Raw genomic sequence first — 13958 nt, 5'->3', positions numbered from 1 at the left:
GCGAGGCAGCAGGTGGGTCTGCTGGCCTGTTTGACTACGGCTCCACCATCATCCGTTTCTCCGACTCTTATCTCAGAATAGTGGGCCACTTGTCTGGCTGGTGCCCAACCAAAGCCACGTCCGGGCACAGGGGCCGCCGTGAACCCTGTGAGACTGACGGTCCTCTTTCTGTTTGTCTTTTTGGCAGGACCTCCTCTACACGGCCGTCCACTGCTCAGGCACATGAATCTAATACGGCCAACTTTCCGGCTTCCTGCAGATCTTTGGCCGGGCAGCTTGCCAATAGGCCACATTCAACCTTCCGCGCCTCCGCGGCACAATGCTGCGATGCACCGCAAGCAGATAATGCACCTTGCAGCTAGGTTCAGTGCATCAATCTGATGCTTGGTATTGAGCTCAGTACCTAGGCAAGCTGTGTCAATGCTGGATGCAATTCGTGAATCGTGCGTTATCACAAAGGCACGACCACCAGAGGGGCTCCGCCATGAGTATCGCGGCTGTCGAGGGGCGCTTAGACTGGAACGTACGCGCGAAATCTACCAACTCGCCTCAATAATAGTTCCGGTTCGCATGGCTGATGCGGTTGCAAGGAACAAGAAGAGCTGACTTGCTGTTTGGGTTAGGAGAGGACGACCTGGGGGCGATGGACTTGTTTAGTCCTTAAAACCCACAAGCCGACACCACTACACTGACCTACAGCTACTGGCATATATAGCGTGAATTAGTGATCAATACTGATGGAGTCCCTTGGGAACACGGACTTCGGTACATGGCTGCCTCGCTCTTTGAGGCCGAATATGGAAGAACATGTGTCGCAGAGGTTTTGCTGATCAACATACTCTTATAAGGTACGGGTATCTTTCGGGTGGAGTCGGGTAAGCGCGTGAATGGTTCCCAGCCGATTGTTGATGACGCCGCATTTACGCCGGAGACAACAGCGGAGACACCACCTCGCATTATAAGCGACAGCAGAATCGCTGGAATGTTTTCGATCGCAGTCAGCTAGCAACTTGCGAACCCAAGAGGGCACCGACGTTGTCATGACTATGTATGGGATGTCTTACTCCATGATGCGGTCGATTGAACACGATCCGCTTTCTCCGGCATTGTAGTCGTCTGCAACAGCATCATCTCGAAAGAGCAGATACAGCGTCACCCCTACTAGCATCGGTCGACCCGTACTTGCACAGAGTACCCCTGAAACATTACTAGCGTCGAGCAACATCTGGGCAACTCCAGACACGAAGCTGACCATCTCCATCTCCTCCGATTTCAGCCGTTCGCCGGTCTCGCAGGGGCCGCATTCCTGCCAGCGGCTATGCAAAATTTGACTCTGACCCAGAATGTAGCGTTGATGGAAACATGAATGTGTTTTTGAACGAAGACAGATCATCTAACAAGAGGAGCAGTCCCTTAGACAGGTTCCGCTAGGTCGGTCACCAACGACATCAGGCTTGCTTTCACGCAGAATCCGCCAGGGAAACGAGCCTTCACAAGACTTCGCGGGCCACCGAGGACATCGACTCATGCACCCAAATCCAAAAGAATGTCACAGCGGATTGTAGAGCACAGGCAGGAGATTGGTGGTGTGAGCCCTTCACAGTCGAGGAACGCACCAGATGAGCAGAGTGCAGATCATGTTTTCGCAACCTTTAACGAGTTTCCCGTGGCTCCTTTGACCAGCTTCGTTCTCAAGTGCACCATCATTGTTCATTTGCCGACCTTCATCATCGAAAGGCAATAGGTGAACCCCTTTCATCGATGCTAAGCTCCACCAGAGGTAGTCCGACATTCCAGTTCTACGTTGCCTGAGCCAGTTCTTTGCTACATTCCCCTTTCGATCTAAGGGATCAACACTGCAAGTTCTTGACAGTGCTAGCTCGATCGAGGAGGTCGAAACACATTTGATTTGAAATTCGGCCTTTCGACCAGTGTATCATGATTCCTGAGGTTTTCATGAGTTTCGTATGCGTCGATTTGTGAAACATTCTTGGGGGCAAGGTAACGGAGGAGACTGTATGAGCTTACCGCCTTCCGAGAATGGCGAAACGATGCACAGTGTTTCACACCGCCTGCCCGACAGAATGCAGTGTCCATACCGTTGCCACTCACCACCTTCTACTTCAAGGTATCGGTATGGTCCCATGTATGAATCAAGACACCGCCTTTTTGATACGACGTAAAGCGGATGACACCGCCACCGCTTACTTCACCGCTTACTTCACCGCTTGCCTAAGGGATCATGAACTTCAGTCGCAGACTCGTTCACGAAAAGCGCCAGCTTCACCGCCTAGTCCTTTGCCTGCTTGTCCACCGCCTACCGATCAGGTGGGACTTATCTGAGAAAGTCGAAACCACTTACTGAATTGCATAGCGTCCCCAGGAGCTTTGATCTGGCTACTCACACCGCCTGCACTTTCAAGCCAAGAGACTTGACCACCTAAGTAGCCCCTGTGTTACCTTTACCACAAATCTTCACCGCCTACTCAAAATAGAACATCGTCTCAGACACTGATATTTGGCACAGCTGACCGCCTTAATCTGCTGGTAATCTGTCAATAATATGCAATAATGCAATTTTGTTTTTGCCTGCTGCCATTTCACTCCACCCTACATTACACTACGCGTATTGGAAAGCCCTCATGCAACTGCTTAGAAACGCCATGCCGATAGGTTCCATGCTCTTCGCGCAAAGTTTTCGGACTTGAGATGCACTCAGCTGCGTAAGCTGCTGCTTTTTTATAATGCAACTCGATTAGTTTACATTGTAAGATCGGCTGGTCTTGCTGAAGGCCCCAGGTCCTGATGGCATTATCAACCTGGTACTTACTTCAGATGGCGAAAGAATAAATTGCACTACACCTTGTGCGCACATACAATCAAAGCCTCCAGCTCGAACATCTCCCGAAACCCTTCAAAAAGTCTATCACAGTAATTTGGAGGAAGCCAGGTAGAGAAAACTACACCGCGCCCAAAACATACAGAATGGTAGCACCCTTGAACACGGTCGGCGAAATCGTGAATGCCACAATAGTCAAAAGACTGAGCTACCTTGCCGAAACACACGGATTGCTGCCAGACAGTCACATAGGCGGGAGAAGATACCGGCCGGATGAACATGCACTGCATTAATCTTGAATGGGAAACTTGAGCTAGAAACAGATTGGTGAAGCGACAGTGCGTTGAATTTCAAGTTTCCTTGGATGCCGCAAGACCGACATCAACGTAGGCGGATTCCGATCCGGAACATACAGAATCAACACTGGTATCCCACAAGAATCGCCCCTATCACCAATACTCTACTTCTTCTACAAGGCAGATCTTGAGAAGCTGCAACGAATACGGGTACACGACAGCCGTCGGCTTCATCGATGATACAGCGATCCCTGCCGCGGGGGACAGCATTGAGGAAACATGCCAGAAACTTCAAGAAGCGCTTCGGAAAGCTGGGAAATGGGCACTCACTCTTGCCTCCATCTTCGCACCCGATACGTTCCAGCTTACCCACTTCACACAAGCGAAGACCAGATCCGACACAGAGACGACACTTCAGAGCCTAGGGGCAGAAATCGAGCCCAAGACAACGTGCGAATACCTCGGTCTAATCATGGACTTAGCCCTCAAGTAAAAACAACACATCGACGAGACAGAACGCAAGGTCACGAGCACCATCACATCACTTGGTAGCTTGGGCAGCTTCACATGGGGTGTGATGGCTAGAGAGATGAGGACTATCTAGAAGAGAGTCGCCATACCGCAAATGATGTACGCGTGCTCGCAGTGGTCCAACGGACGGGGAGAGAAAGGGCACACCAAAAGGACGGTTCACAAGCTGCAGAGGCTCCAAGCCAGAGCAGCCAGCGCAATGAGCGGGGCGTATAGAGCAACCTCGTTCCCGGCACTAGGTGTGGAGATGCATCTCCTGCCAGTCGAACAATACAACATCGCCATCATTTGTGTATAGGCAAGGCCAAAGCCCCTTCCCGGAGAGCAACTAAAACGAGTCAAGACAAACGACGACGAGATGACTGCACGATGGACAGGACGCCCACACCGAGCAGGACAAACCTATAATTAGCGCCCTTTATGACCCCACTGTGGTGGCAGGGACCGCGTATTCGAATGGGCGAAGGCGCGAAGCAGGCTGAGCAGGCACATCAAAGAGGTTTGGAACAGAACACTGACGCAGTACACAGCTACACGGACGGCAGCGGGATCGAGTCACTACCACACAAAGCTGAGCATTGGGAGAGTGTAGGTAGTTGGAATCGTCACACGAGGAGCAAGACCTCAACAGAGCCTGAAATACATATATTCATTGGTAGAGAACCGCAAACTACACTTGGTGGCTGCCAGGGAAAGATAAGATTGAAAGGCAACGCGGGAACTTTGGAGATAACTCGTCTATGTTTTGCATTGGTGAGTTGGGGCGCTATGGATTGACGCCGGAACGCGTCGGCCTTTGGCCGAAACCCGCTATGAGAGCAAAAAGAAGGATTGTCGCCCCTTCAACGTACGACAACGTCTGCGGAACCTGTGCACGAGCTCTCATACTCAGTAATTGGACGAGTCGGAGCGGCTGGAGCATTGTGTTTCGCGGATTGAGCCTGGCTCCATGCGGTGGACGGCGGTGGTGGTCGCAAGATGGAAATACAAAGCCACATGGGAACCCGGCAGGAGGCAGCAAAGAGATTTACAGATTCAACTGAGATACGGTACAGGCGAGTCTGAGAGGATGCAGACAAGAGAAACAAACGAGGCTAAGCGCTGGGGGGAGACTGTAGGTACGCGGAACCAGACATGGTGGTTACCACCAACAGAACCGAAGCAGGAAGACGCGAAAGAGGGAATTCCGAGGCAAGAAAAACAACCATGACGGGGGAAAACAATGCAGCAAGAAAAGACTCTTCAACAGAGAGAATCAACACGAGTATAGACAGTGCAGCGAGGAATTTGGAGATAGCTGGCCTTGATTCAACAGCAGGGCGAAGTGGGGCGTCGCGACTTGTCGTGGACGCGTCGGCTGTTGGCCAAACCTTGCTTTCCGGGCATAGCTGCTGACTAAAGCGGCCGAAACCGAGTAGGATATAATCAAATCAAATCAAATCAAATCAAATCATATGACTAAACTCCGTAAAACACTAACAACAGCGAGAACGAAGTTTCTGAAATTGGAGCAAAAACAGCGCCACAACACACTCCGAAAGGTCAATTGGATAGCCGTGTGCTCGTCGTGAAGCCCATAGCGACGTAGGCATCATGGCAACCCCATGGCCCCAGGAGCAAACATGGCCAACGCACCATCGAGAGCACGCCACTCAACTTAGCAGACACCTTCAGACAGCACTCAAATCAATCGACACCGCAAACGAACACCCCCTTAACCCGCAAGCCGTGAGAGCCACTCTCATTGCCACCATCTCCCTGCTGGCCAATATGCAGAACCTGCCCGAGCTCGGACACCTCCACCAAGCCATTGATAGCTTACGTGCGGAAACCAAGACAGCCAACGAGAACAACATCCGCGAATCGAGAATTATTAGGATTGCCATGCAGCAGAACACGGTCGAACTGAAGGAAAACATCAACACAACGCGCGCAGCCAAAGAGGCTTGGAAAGCCAGCGAGCTGGCAGTCAAGGTTGTAAAGGATATCAAAGCACTGGAGCCGATGAATCAGGGGAACACCGTGCAGTCATATGCCAGCGTAGCCGCCCGAGGAGGACCTGCAGGGAGCATGCATAATCCCGACAACCAGAGAGTGTCCCAGACCCAGACTCTGCGTGAAATCATTGTGAACATTAGAGACCCCACCGCCATTGCCAGCATAAGAGCCATGAACCCCCGTAGCCTTAAGGCGCACGTAGACCGCGCCATCGAACAAAGCAGCAACGAGCATATCTGCAAGCTCAAGACCGTGTCCGCCAATCAACTCAAGAGCGGCGACCTGAGCATCAAGACAGCAACGACGAAAGACATGGAGGCACTCCGGCAGTTTGCCGAGGACTGGGGAAACCACATTGGCAACGGTGCGGCGGTGCGAGTCCCAACCTACGGGGTGCTAGCGCACGGCATAAGAACCAGCTCGATGAACATGGATCACTTCACAGAAATCAGAGACGACCTGCTGCAGGACAAGAAAGCATTCATCCCCAGAGCAAAAATTAAGTACGTAGGCTGGCTGACCCAGTCAGCCAGCAAAAGGACGGCATCATCAGTGGTTGTGGAGCTCTCAAGGGCAGAAGACGCCAATATGTCGCCCAGGTGTCCCCGGATCCCCCGCCGCTTCTAACGTGGTGAGCTGGGGTGAGCACGGGTGAGCGGGGTGAGCGGGTGGGTAAGGATTCGGGTTACGGGAACGGGGTCACTGTTATCGAGACTTAGATGATCACCAGCTTTCCGTAACGATTGCGTGCACGTGTAATGGTTTTTAGCACTGTGAAATACGGCTTTACCGAATGAAGTTAAAGAGCTGCATGGGACTTCGGAGGCGCAGTCCTCTCGCCCAATGAAGTCCCAATACCGCCTTAATTATGAGACTACTTGCCAGGCAGCAGCGTGGCGATCAGCGTTGCCTACACAATGTATCGTTCATGGTGCCTTTTCAATTTGACATTCAAGCCCGCATTACTTCAAGCCTATCCAGGGAGCTGGTACCTACAAAATCTGAATGCTCATGTGGAGGAGGACGGCGAAACTTGGGTCGGGAAATTCGATGGAGGCGGCAGGGGCCCACCAACTATCAGAACAGACGCATCAGACAGTTTCCGACAGTCGCAATATAACCATAAATGTCATCAAAATTTTCCCCACAGCAGATATGGTCAATTAAGGGCGTTACAGGATGAACGGATGAACGGCAGCAACAGTCATGTCAAAAGGGCACAAAAATTGGCTTCATCACTGTACAAGAAGAGCGGGCTCGCTGATACCAGAAACTTGGCGAAGTGGTCTATGCAAATACAAGCAAGAATCGGGCTGCGGATCGTGGAAGGTCTCAATGGGGGGTTGGTTCAACTGGGAACGGCGAACAGCCCATCTCGTCGGCGACACACTGTACAGCTGACACGGCGGCGGCGAGCTGGTTAGAAGCAATTAGCTTTCCAGTTACTTCAGGTTGCTCGTCATAAACGGCAAAGTGTAGAAAATGGAACAAACAAAATGAAAGAACATGGCAGCAGCCGTACGTGGCCAAGATCCCGTAAGCAAGGTACATGAACAGCATAGACCCAGTAGTTTAGGCATTGGAGATATAGTCTATTCACATAGACTTCGTTAGGTTACTTGGTTCGAGACCTTTCATCAGCTACCCTTTGCTGCCGATGCCTCGGCGACCCCGTTCACCTTCAGTTACACCGTATTGACTGTTGCGTCGCGATTTCCTTATGTGCCTCGCGGTTTGCGATACGCAACCTTTCCACCTTCATTACGTATCGTTCTTGGGCTTCATAATCCAAAACGATAGCAGCATAAATCATCTTACACTCGTCGTCAGAAAGTAAATGCCTGCCATCCAAAGCCCTACCACTGATGGTATTGGCAGTTCTGGCGATGTACCGTTGTATCATGTCACACCTGCAATTGCTGTGCTCCAAGATCTGATCTCTCAGCGAAAGCACCTCGGTCTTTAACGCTATTACATGAGCCTGAACATACATCCGATCTTGCATCGCCTGCATCTCCCTAGCAGCGAGATTGATCTCGTATCGCTTTGCCTTTTCTCGGCATCGTTTCGCAGCGGCGTGGTTCTTGACGCGATATGGGCCCTTTTTCTGTTGCTTTTTGTGACTGACCTCTTCAGTTCTGATCACGAAATCGTGTGTGGTTGTACCTGCTGTGGGCACAAAGGAGCTTGTATCCTTGGTTGTTTTCATCCCAGCGGGCGCCTCTTGAGGAGTTGTTGACTTTCCCCTCCGCCCCTCGTTCGATGTGTTGTGCATGGCATTTTCTACCGGTCCGCCGCTTTCTGTTGAAGTTGCTTTGGTTCGGATATATGAGGGGTGCTACCAGGCTGCGTTCGTAGTAGGAAGAATCCCGATAGCAGCTGGCCATTGTGCCGGCTGGCTAGAGTCTTCTTCATCGACTTGGGCTCCTAGCAAAGGATACATAGACCCGGCATTATATTATAGTCCGGGACGATTAAAGTCTCTGGCCGGAACGAATGATGGGTCTGTGTTTCCGCCTCCCAGTACATAGGGCTCATTGTACTAATTAAGCCATCTGGAGAGAGCAAGGCACCCATCGTAGGCCCGGATGAGTCTGGTTGTAACCACTGTAGACATTCTTTATTGCCGCTAACGCGCAATTGGAAGGGTTCCGATGGCCACAGGTCGATGTACGTGTCCATCTGCTGTGTCTCGGCGACTGACGGTAGATCTCAATATGTCAAATTGGCGTCCAAAGTAAGTAGTAACTATTTGCCAGTCAATCGTTTGGGTTGAAACTGATTGAGTCCGCGATTCATCGTCCTTACCGATCAATTCGTGATAGATTCCAGATCCGTCAACGCCGAACAACCCTGTATATCTGACGGGACTTGCAGGAAAGGAAAACCTTATCCGGCGGGAGCTGATACGTCACGGACAGGCAGCTGCACAAACCGCGACTGGGTCGAGGAAACGCAATCGAGGGTACGCGATTTCTTAGAAGGGATGCGTGAATACATCCTCACTTCCGATGCTTAATAAATACGCGAGATAGACGGAACTAGAAGGGCTGGGATTCACAGAAAACAATGGATGCCAAACTTCCATCAGTTGCGATGTGAAGATGGCCTGACCGCAAACGTGGCGCTTCGCTACAGGTCCACTCCAGACCGTGGCGTTCATCAGAAAGACAAGAAAAGCTGGTGCCCAATCAGTTCTAGTTCCTGGGAGTCGCTATTTTACACATCGCTCGCCGGTCTCAATGTCACCGCTGCAGGGAGATGTCTCGGCGCAAGGTATGACATGTCTATGCTGCTAAGGCCTTTGCCGTTCAGCAGGCGGCAGGAGTTGTCTCGGTGGAGAATATGTAAGTAGCCCTGAATAGCTTGGCCGGGCGTAAAAAGCAATGTTTGTGTATATGTACACTCGAGGGGTTGTCTATACGACACTTGGCAATCAGCTTGCCGATCACGCATGGCTTTTGCCGGTTCAATAAGGTTTCGAAGGTCTCTTCCTCCTAAGCATATCCCAACTGCAGCACTAGCTCCTAAACCCGCCGGGTGGTGACTTACCCGCAAGTTCCTCACGGGCCAGCACTTGATCCAGACCACGGACAGCAATTGCGGCAGTTAGTCACAAACGTAAGTAAAACGTTCTAGGCCTCCAATGCACCTGACTACGCACCAGAATAGCAAGACTGAATTGGCACCTGCATTATCAGAACCCCATACTGTTGCCCATCACTGTCTCTCATCATGCGCTGCTCCCTTCGATTGCCTCACCCTTGGAGCTCGACGACAGAATGCCGGTTTTGACATACTGTAACTCCGCCTCAAGCAAGCCATTCTTTGCGTTTGTCAGATCCCGAATGTGGGCATCCCTCCTTAACTGATACGCCCGTAGGTATCCGCTTAGGCTCCTCTGCACGATACGAAATTCCTCATCCGTAGTGACTTGGGTTTTGTCATCCAGTAGTCTTCGGTTGGCAAGAATTAGCCCTTGGATCTCAATGAGAACACCGCAATCGGCACATGCCGGGAACGCTCGTCTCTCATCATCAGAGTTCAGCTCGGCACAGAAGATGTGATTGGGACTCCAGTTCACACAGCTTCCATAAAAGTGGTGAAATTTCGCAAGGTATGATGTCCGTGCACATGTCCTTGCGCCCGTCACGGCACAAGGGTGGCCGAGACTGCAACCACGATGGCTCGGGTCGGTGGCTTCCCAAAGTCCAGTGGCGGCATAAAAGGCCATAAGGTAAGTGCCAGTGCGATCTGAATCCTCGCTAGGGTAATCTTGTGAGATTCGTCGAAAATGCTCGCCGACGTCTTCCGTGATGATAATAAAATCTGTGATATGATGGACTTTGCAAATGTGTGATTTCGTTGTCAATTGCGAAGCCAGCTTATGCTTTATGGTAATGTCTGTGAGGGCCATAGCAGAGAGATATTTCGACTGAGGCAGAATCTTGAAGGTAGTCAGCAGAGTGTTGAGTTAAAAAATAAGAATTTTGAAGTCGTGGATAATTCTTTAGATTCAGTAGCAGCCAGGAACTTATAATTCGTCGATTTCGGGTATCGCTCTCTCTGCTACGCATCGCTCGTATGTCATAGGTGCATTAGTCCATTCGTCACACTCTCGTCATGCCCTCAGAGCGATGGTCTGCCTGGGTAGCATCTATTGGCCAAAAGCTGAAGGCGCAAAAAAGAAAGGCCATGAGGTAATATGGAAGTCGTCACGCTACGGCTATGTGTATTCCAGCAATCCGCCCTTTACTCCAACGACCTGCCTCCACACTCTTAGGAAGGCCCTGGACAAAGAAGCTCACATTTAAGCTGCTGACGATGGATGTCAAGAGGTCATTCTCCCTGGTCCTTTCGAACCGGCACGTCGTCAGACTGTTCCAGCAGCTGGGCTGGTCTCACAGCTTGACCAGGCTGATCTTCAGCTTTTGCCGCCACAGGGCATCCACATTCGGACTAGAGAAGACCAGAGTAGATGTTCCCCCTCAACTGCGTGGGCTGCCTCAGTGCTGTTCACTTTCTCGCAGTGCCTTCATACTCTGCTTTGCGCAGATGCTTGGAGAAAACGCAAATGTGCGACTTACTGGACGCCACCAATGACTTCCTAGGACCTGTAACATCCACTACAGCCGCATGGGCCCGTCTTGACGATCTTCGGAGAGAAGCCAGACAGTATGAGGTACCGAAAAACATGTGCCTCTTACCATCCTATCATCTGGTGAGGCACCCGCCGTAACAAAGCCCCGCCGTCACGAGCCAGTGACATTTGTCATCTGCACGCCAGCAAATAAGGAAATGCATTGTTATCAGTCAACCCGGTCTATTAGGTCGCTGCTTTTGTCTTCTAGGGGTCTGGGCCCTCCAGGAAAAGTCTTGGTGGTGTAGCTGCCTTGGGTGCATTAGACAGTCACAATTCAGAGCTGTGAACCGGTATCTGAAGCTGGTCACCCAAACATGTGCTAGCTTCGACTTCGGCTCATGGTTTTCTCTAGTCCTCAAAAGCAAGCCAGGTGAACGCCAGCGAGCCACCGACGGTGTAGTGGATGTGTGAACTCCATCTTGTAAACAGTCTCAATTTGGACGGGATACTCAACCTCCACCCCCGATCGTTTAGTAGGCAATGGTAATGCGGACTGATCAAGTATGGTGTGACAACAGCTTAAGTATCAGAAGCTTTACTGAACATGAACAGGCGTGCGTTAGCTGTAGACAGCTCAAGTCGAAGTGCGACGAAAATAAGCCGTGCAGGTGTTGCCGGGAGAGGGGCATAACTTGCGAGTACAAGGATCCCCTCACGAAGTCAGCAAAATAGTCTTGTACCTCTTTACTAGCCTGACCCTCAAAAGGATCGATACGACAAATACAGCCATCTTGAACGCAATTCTCGATTTGAAGACCGCGACGCTTGACAGTCTGGCCCGGATAGGCGACAGACTGAAGAGTTTGGAAGATGAGCAGGTCTCACGACAAGCACCGACTGAGCAACATGTGTCACAATCACAGTTGAAGAGGATCATGACTTCTCCTGAGGACAGCCAGGAGCCCGATCTGACGTCCTGGGCGGATCCCACACGAGGGGATACTCACGAGTATGAGAGGGGACATCAGGCTACACCTGTGATGGGGGAGAAAGATTCCAACGACTCAGCACAAGGTCTCAGAGAGCACCAAGCACGTCTTTCGCTGTCAGACTCATGCGAAAACGGTACTGACTATAGCGAAAGGCAGAGATTGGGCTTGTTGCAAAGCTTCGAAGACGACATACTCACAATTTACCCTATACTGAAGCTACAAGACTTACAACATATACGCCGTCTTCTCCAATATGATGCCGACTTATCGAAAACAGTGGAAGCTCAGCCTACTGGGGCTGTCAAGTTCACCAACACATGTAACGTAGTACCGATGAAGCGCAAGCGCTCGTCTGCTTCTGGTGAAGAGAACCATACTCGGCCCCCTCGGGAAGAGTCGCGAAATGGATCGGCGCTCGACAATCCTCTTTTGTCGACAGTTTTGGCCTTGGGCAAGATCTGCCAACACCAACAGGAGGGTTGTGATTCACAACAGCACACGCAGAAGTGTTTTCAAGGCCACGAAGCAAACATCAGGTCGTTCACACTCGATTACAAGTCTCAATCCTCTCGTCTCATGAGTCGACCTCATGACGGAGGGACTCTGGAACATGTCCAGACATACATCTTTGCTGCCCTGTACCACAGTCAACTTGGTAATCTCATCGAGAGCTACCAATACTTGCTCGACGTCGATCGATTTTTGCGAAATTTCATGGAGAGGTATATGGATCCGCCAGACAGATAACACTTGCTAACGCATCTGCCACAGCGATATGAAGCGTTTCAGCCTGATGGAACAAGGTATCGCCCCAGGACAGACTACAGTGTCCAGTGATACGGACCATATGGTTCTTGTTATGTACTGGGCATGTTTTCAGTTGGGAAGGCAAGCAAGAAAAAACCATCCCTTGCGCTATTCCAATATCTCATGAACTTGCAGCAGCCTTCGTGCTCTGTGCGGTTTACCGCTACCAGCCTTTGTACACAAGTGCAGTCTCAGCCTCCCATCGCCAAGGTTGGAACTGTTAATTCAGCATCTCCCACAATCGGTTGCCAAGAAATATCTGGTGCGGTTGGATATGCAGCAAACCATCACTCGGATATGCCGGATCATGTACGGTCCAACCGCCTCCAACGTGCCACTTGTAGATCTAGCTCAACGAACCCTTGAGGTAGAATCGCGCTTAGGAAGCTTGATATTGGAGACAGCTGATCCTTCTGGAAACGCTTCTGCACATTCAGGGGAGACACAGGCTGAGGGTTGGGGCATACAGGTCACACTGTACATTCCCTTGCTCGAAGCCATGGTCAGTAATCGGCCTACGAGCCCACACAGGCTGGCCAATCGCGAATCCACATCTATGTTAGAAATTACTGAAAAACTGGCTGTTTTCCTTTCAGGGGGGGAAATCAACACCGCTCAGGATCTCGCAGTGGAAGTCATCAGAATGTCAAAGCAAGGTCTGCTTGCCCTTATGGAAAGCACTAAAGCACGATACGGAGCAGGCAGCATAGACGCTCTTGATACTGACTTTTCCAACACCGGGTCTGAGTAGGTACTACGAATATAATCTGGGAATTCACGCTCACTTTTGATAGGACGAAGAACAACTTGCTACTCTTAGCGGCTGCCTGTTATGACCCTCTTCTTTGCCGTTATGTTCACAAAGCTCGTTTCGAAATTCTATTGTCTCAAGCGATTAAACTCCATTCGCCCACGAGCAACACTTGTCTGCTGGGAAGAGATATACTTGAGAGGATCAGGCAAGATCTCCTCGCTCCTGAAATTGAGATATCAGCAGCCATCGCTCTCTCAGCAAGACCTGAAATATCCTAGGTCGTATAGCTCTCCATCACCCGAGAAAATAGCCGCTCAGCCTCTTGTAACCAGCCCTGCCTCAAGTGTGTCACCGCTATTTTCCTTTGATGCTTAGCGTGTCAGGATGATCAGCCCCGAGCTTCATCTTCCTCGTTTCCACCACCTGAACCTCTAGCTTCTCAGCCTCTTCCCACCGGCCCTGGTTGCTATATGTCGACGCCAGGTTGGCTATGCTGGTCAGCGTATGGGGATGATCAGCCCCAAGCTTCGCATTACTCGTCTCTATCATCTGAGAAAAGAGCCTCTCAGCCTCCTCCCGCCGGCCGTGGTTCCTGTGTATCACCGCCAGGTTGGCCATGCTTTCCCTGCGAACTCGCACGGCCTCTTCTGCAACCGCC

At 51.0% G+C, this 13958-nt stretch overlaps 5 protein-coding genes across 5 annotated transcripts; 3 read left to right on the top strand and 2 right to left on the bottom strand.

The window, feature by feature from the left end:
• The first annotated feature begins 6436 nt into the window (after positions 1 to 6436).
• On the top strand, positions 6437 to 7325 carry BDP55DRAFT_34696 (uncharacterized protein). The gene has a single exon (XM_060566968.1). It carries the CDS (start codon positions 6582 to 6584, stop codon positions 7086 to 7088), a length of 507 nt encoding a protein of 168 aa, XP_060432657.1. The 5' UTR covers positions 6437 to 6581; the 3' UTR covers positions 7089 to 7325.
• Positions 7326 to 7528: 203 nt separating this feature from the next.
• On the bottom strand, positions 7529 to 7774 carry BDP55DRAFT_522350 (uncharacterized protein; the record flags this gene model as incomplete). The annotated part of the gene is made up of 1 exon (XM_060567784.1): positions 7529 to 7774. A coding segment is annotated over one exon (246 nt), but the record flags the coding sequence as incomplete, so codon positions are not given.
• A 1674-nt stretch (positions 7775 to 9448) lies between these two features.
• Positions 9449 to 9901, bottom strand: BDP55DRAFT_521406 (uncharacterized protein; the record flags this gene model as incomplete). Its single annotated transcript, XM_060567773.1, has 1 exon — positions 9449 to 9901. A coding segment is annotated over one exon (453 nt), but the record flags the coding sequence as incomplete, so codon positions are not given.
• A 1323-nt stretch (positions 9902 to 11224) lies between these two features.
• Positions 11225 to 12653, top strand: BDP55DRAFT_35282 (uncharacterized protein). Its single transcript, XM_060566997.1, has one exon. The coding sequence runs from the start codon at positions 11683 to 11685 to the stop codon at positions 12484 to 12486; it is 804 nt and encodes a 267-aa protein (XP_060432654.1). The 5' UTR covers positions 11225 to 11682; the 3' UTR covers positions 12487 to 12653.
• A 5-nt stretch (positions 12654 to 12658) lies between these two features.
• On the top strand, positions 12659 to 13616 carry BDP55DRAFT_35338 (uncharacterized protein). The gene is made up of 2 exons (XM_060567001.1): positions 12659 to 13293; positions 13341 to 13616. Exons 1-2 carry the CDS (start codon positions 12821 to 12823, stop codon positions 13576 to 13578), a joined length of 711 nt encoding a protein of 236 aa, XP_060432653.1. The 5' UTR covers positions 12659 to 12820; the 3' UTR covers positions 13579 to 13616.
• The last annotated feature ends 342 nt before the right edge of the window (positions 13617 to 13958 follow it).

The sequence above is a fragment of the Colletotrichum godetiae genome (genome assembly GCF_030913485.1).
Source record: "Colletotrichum godetiae strain CBS 193.32 chromosome Unknown BDP55scaffold_10, whole genome shotgun sequence".
NCBI classification, from domain to species: Eukaryota; Fungi; Ascomycota; class Sordariomycetes; order Glomerellales; family Glomerellaceae; genus Colletotrichum; species Colletotrichum godetiae.
Note: the sequence above shows the minus strand (reverse complement) of the source record. Positions and strands in the feature narration are given on the sequence as shown.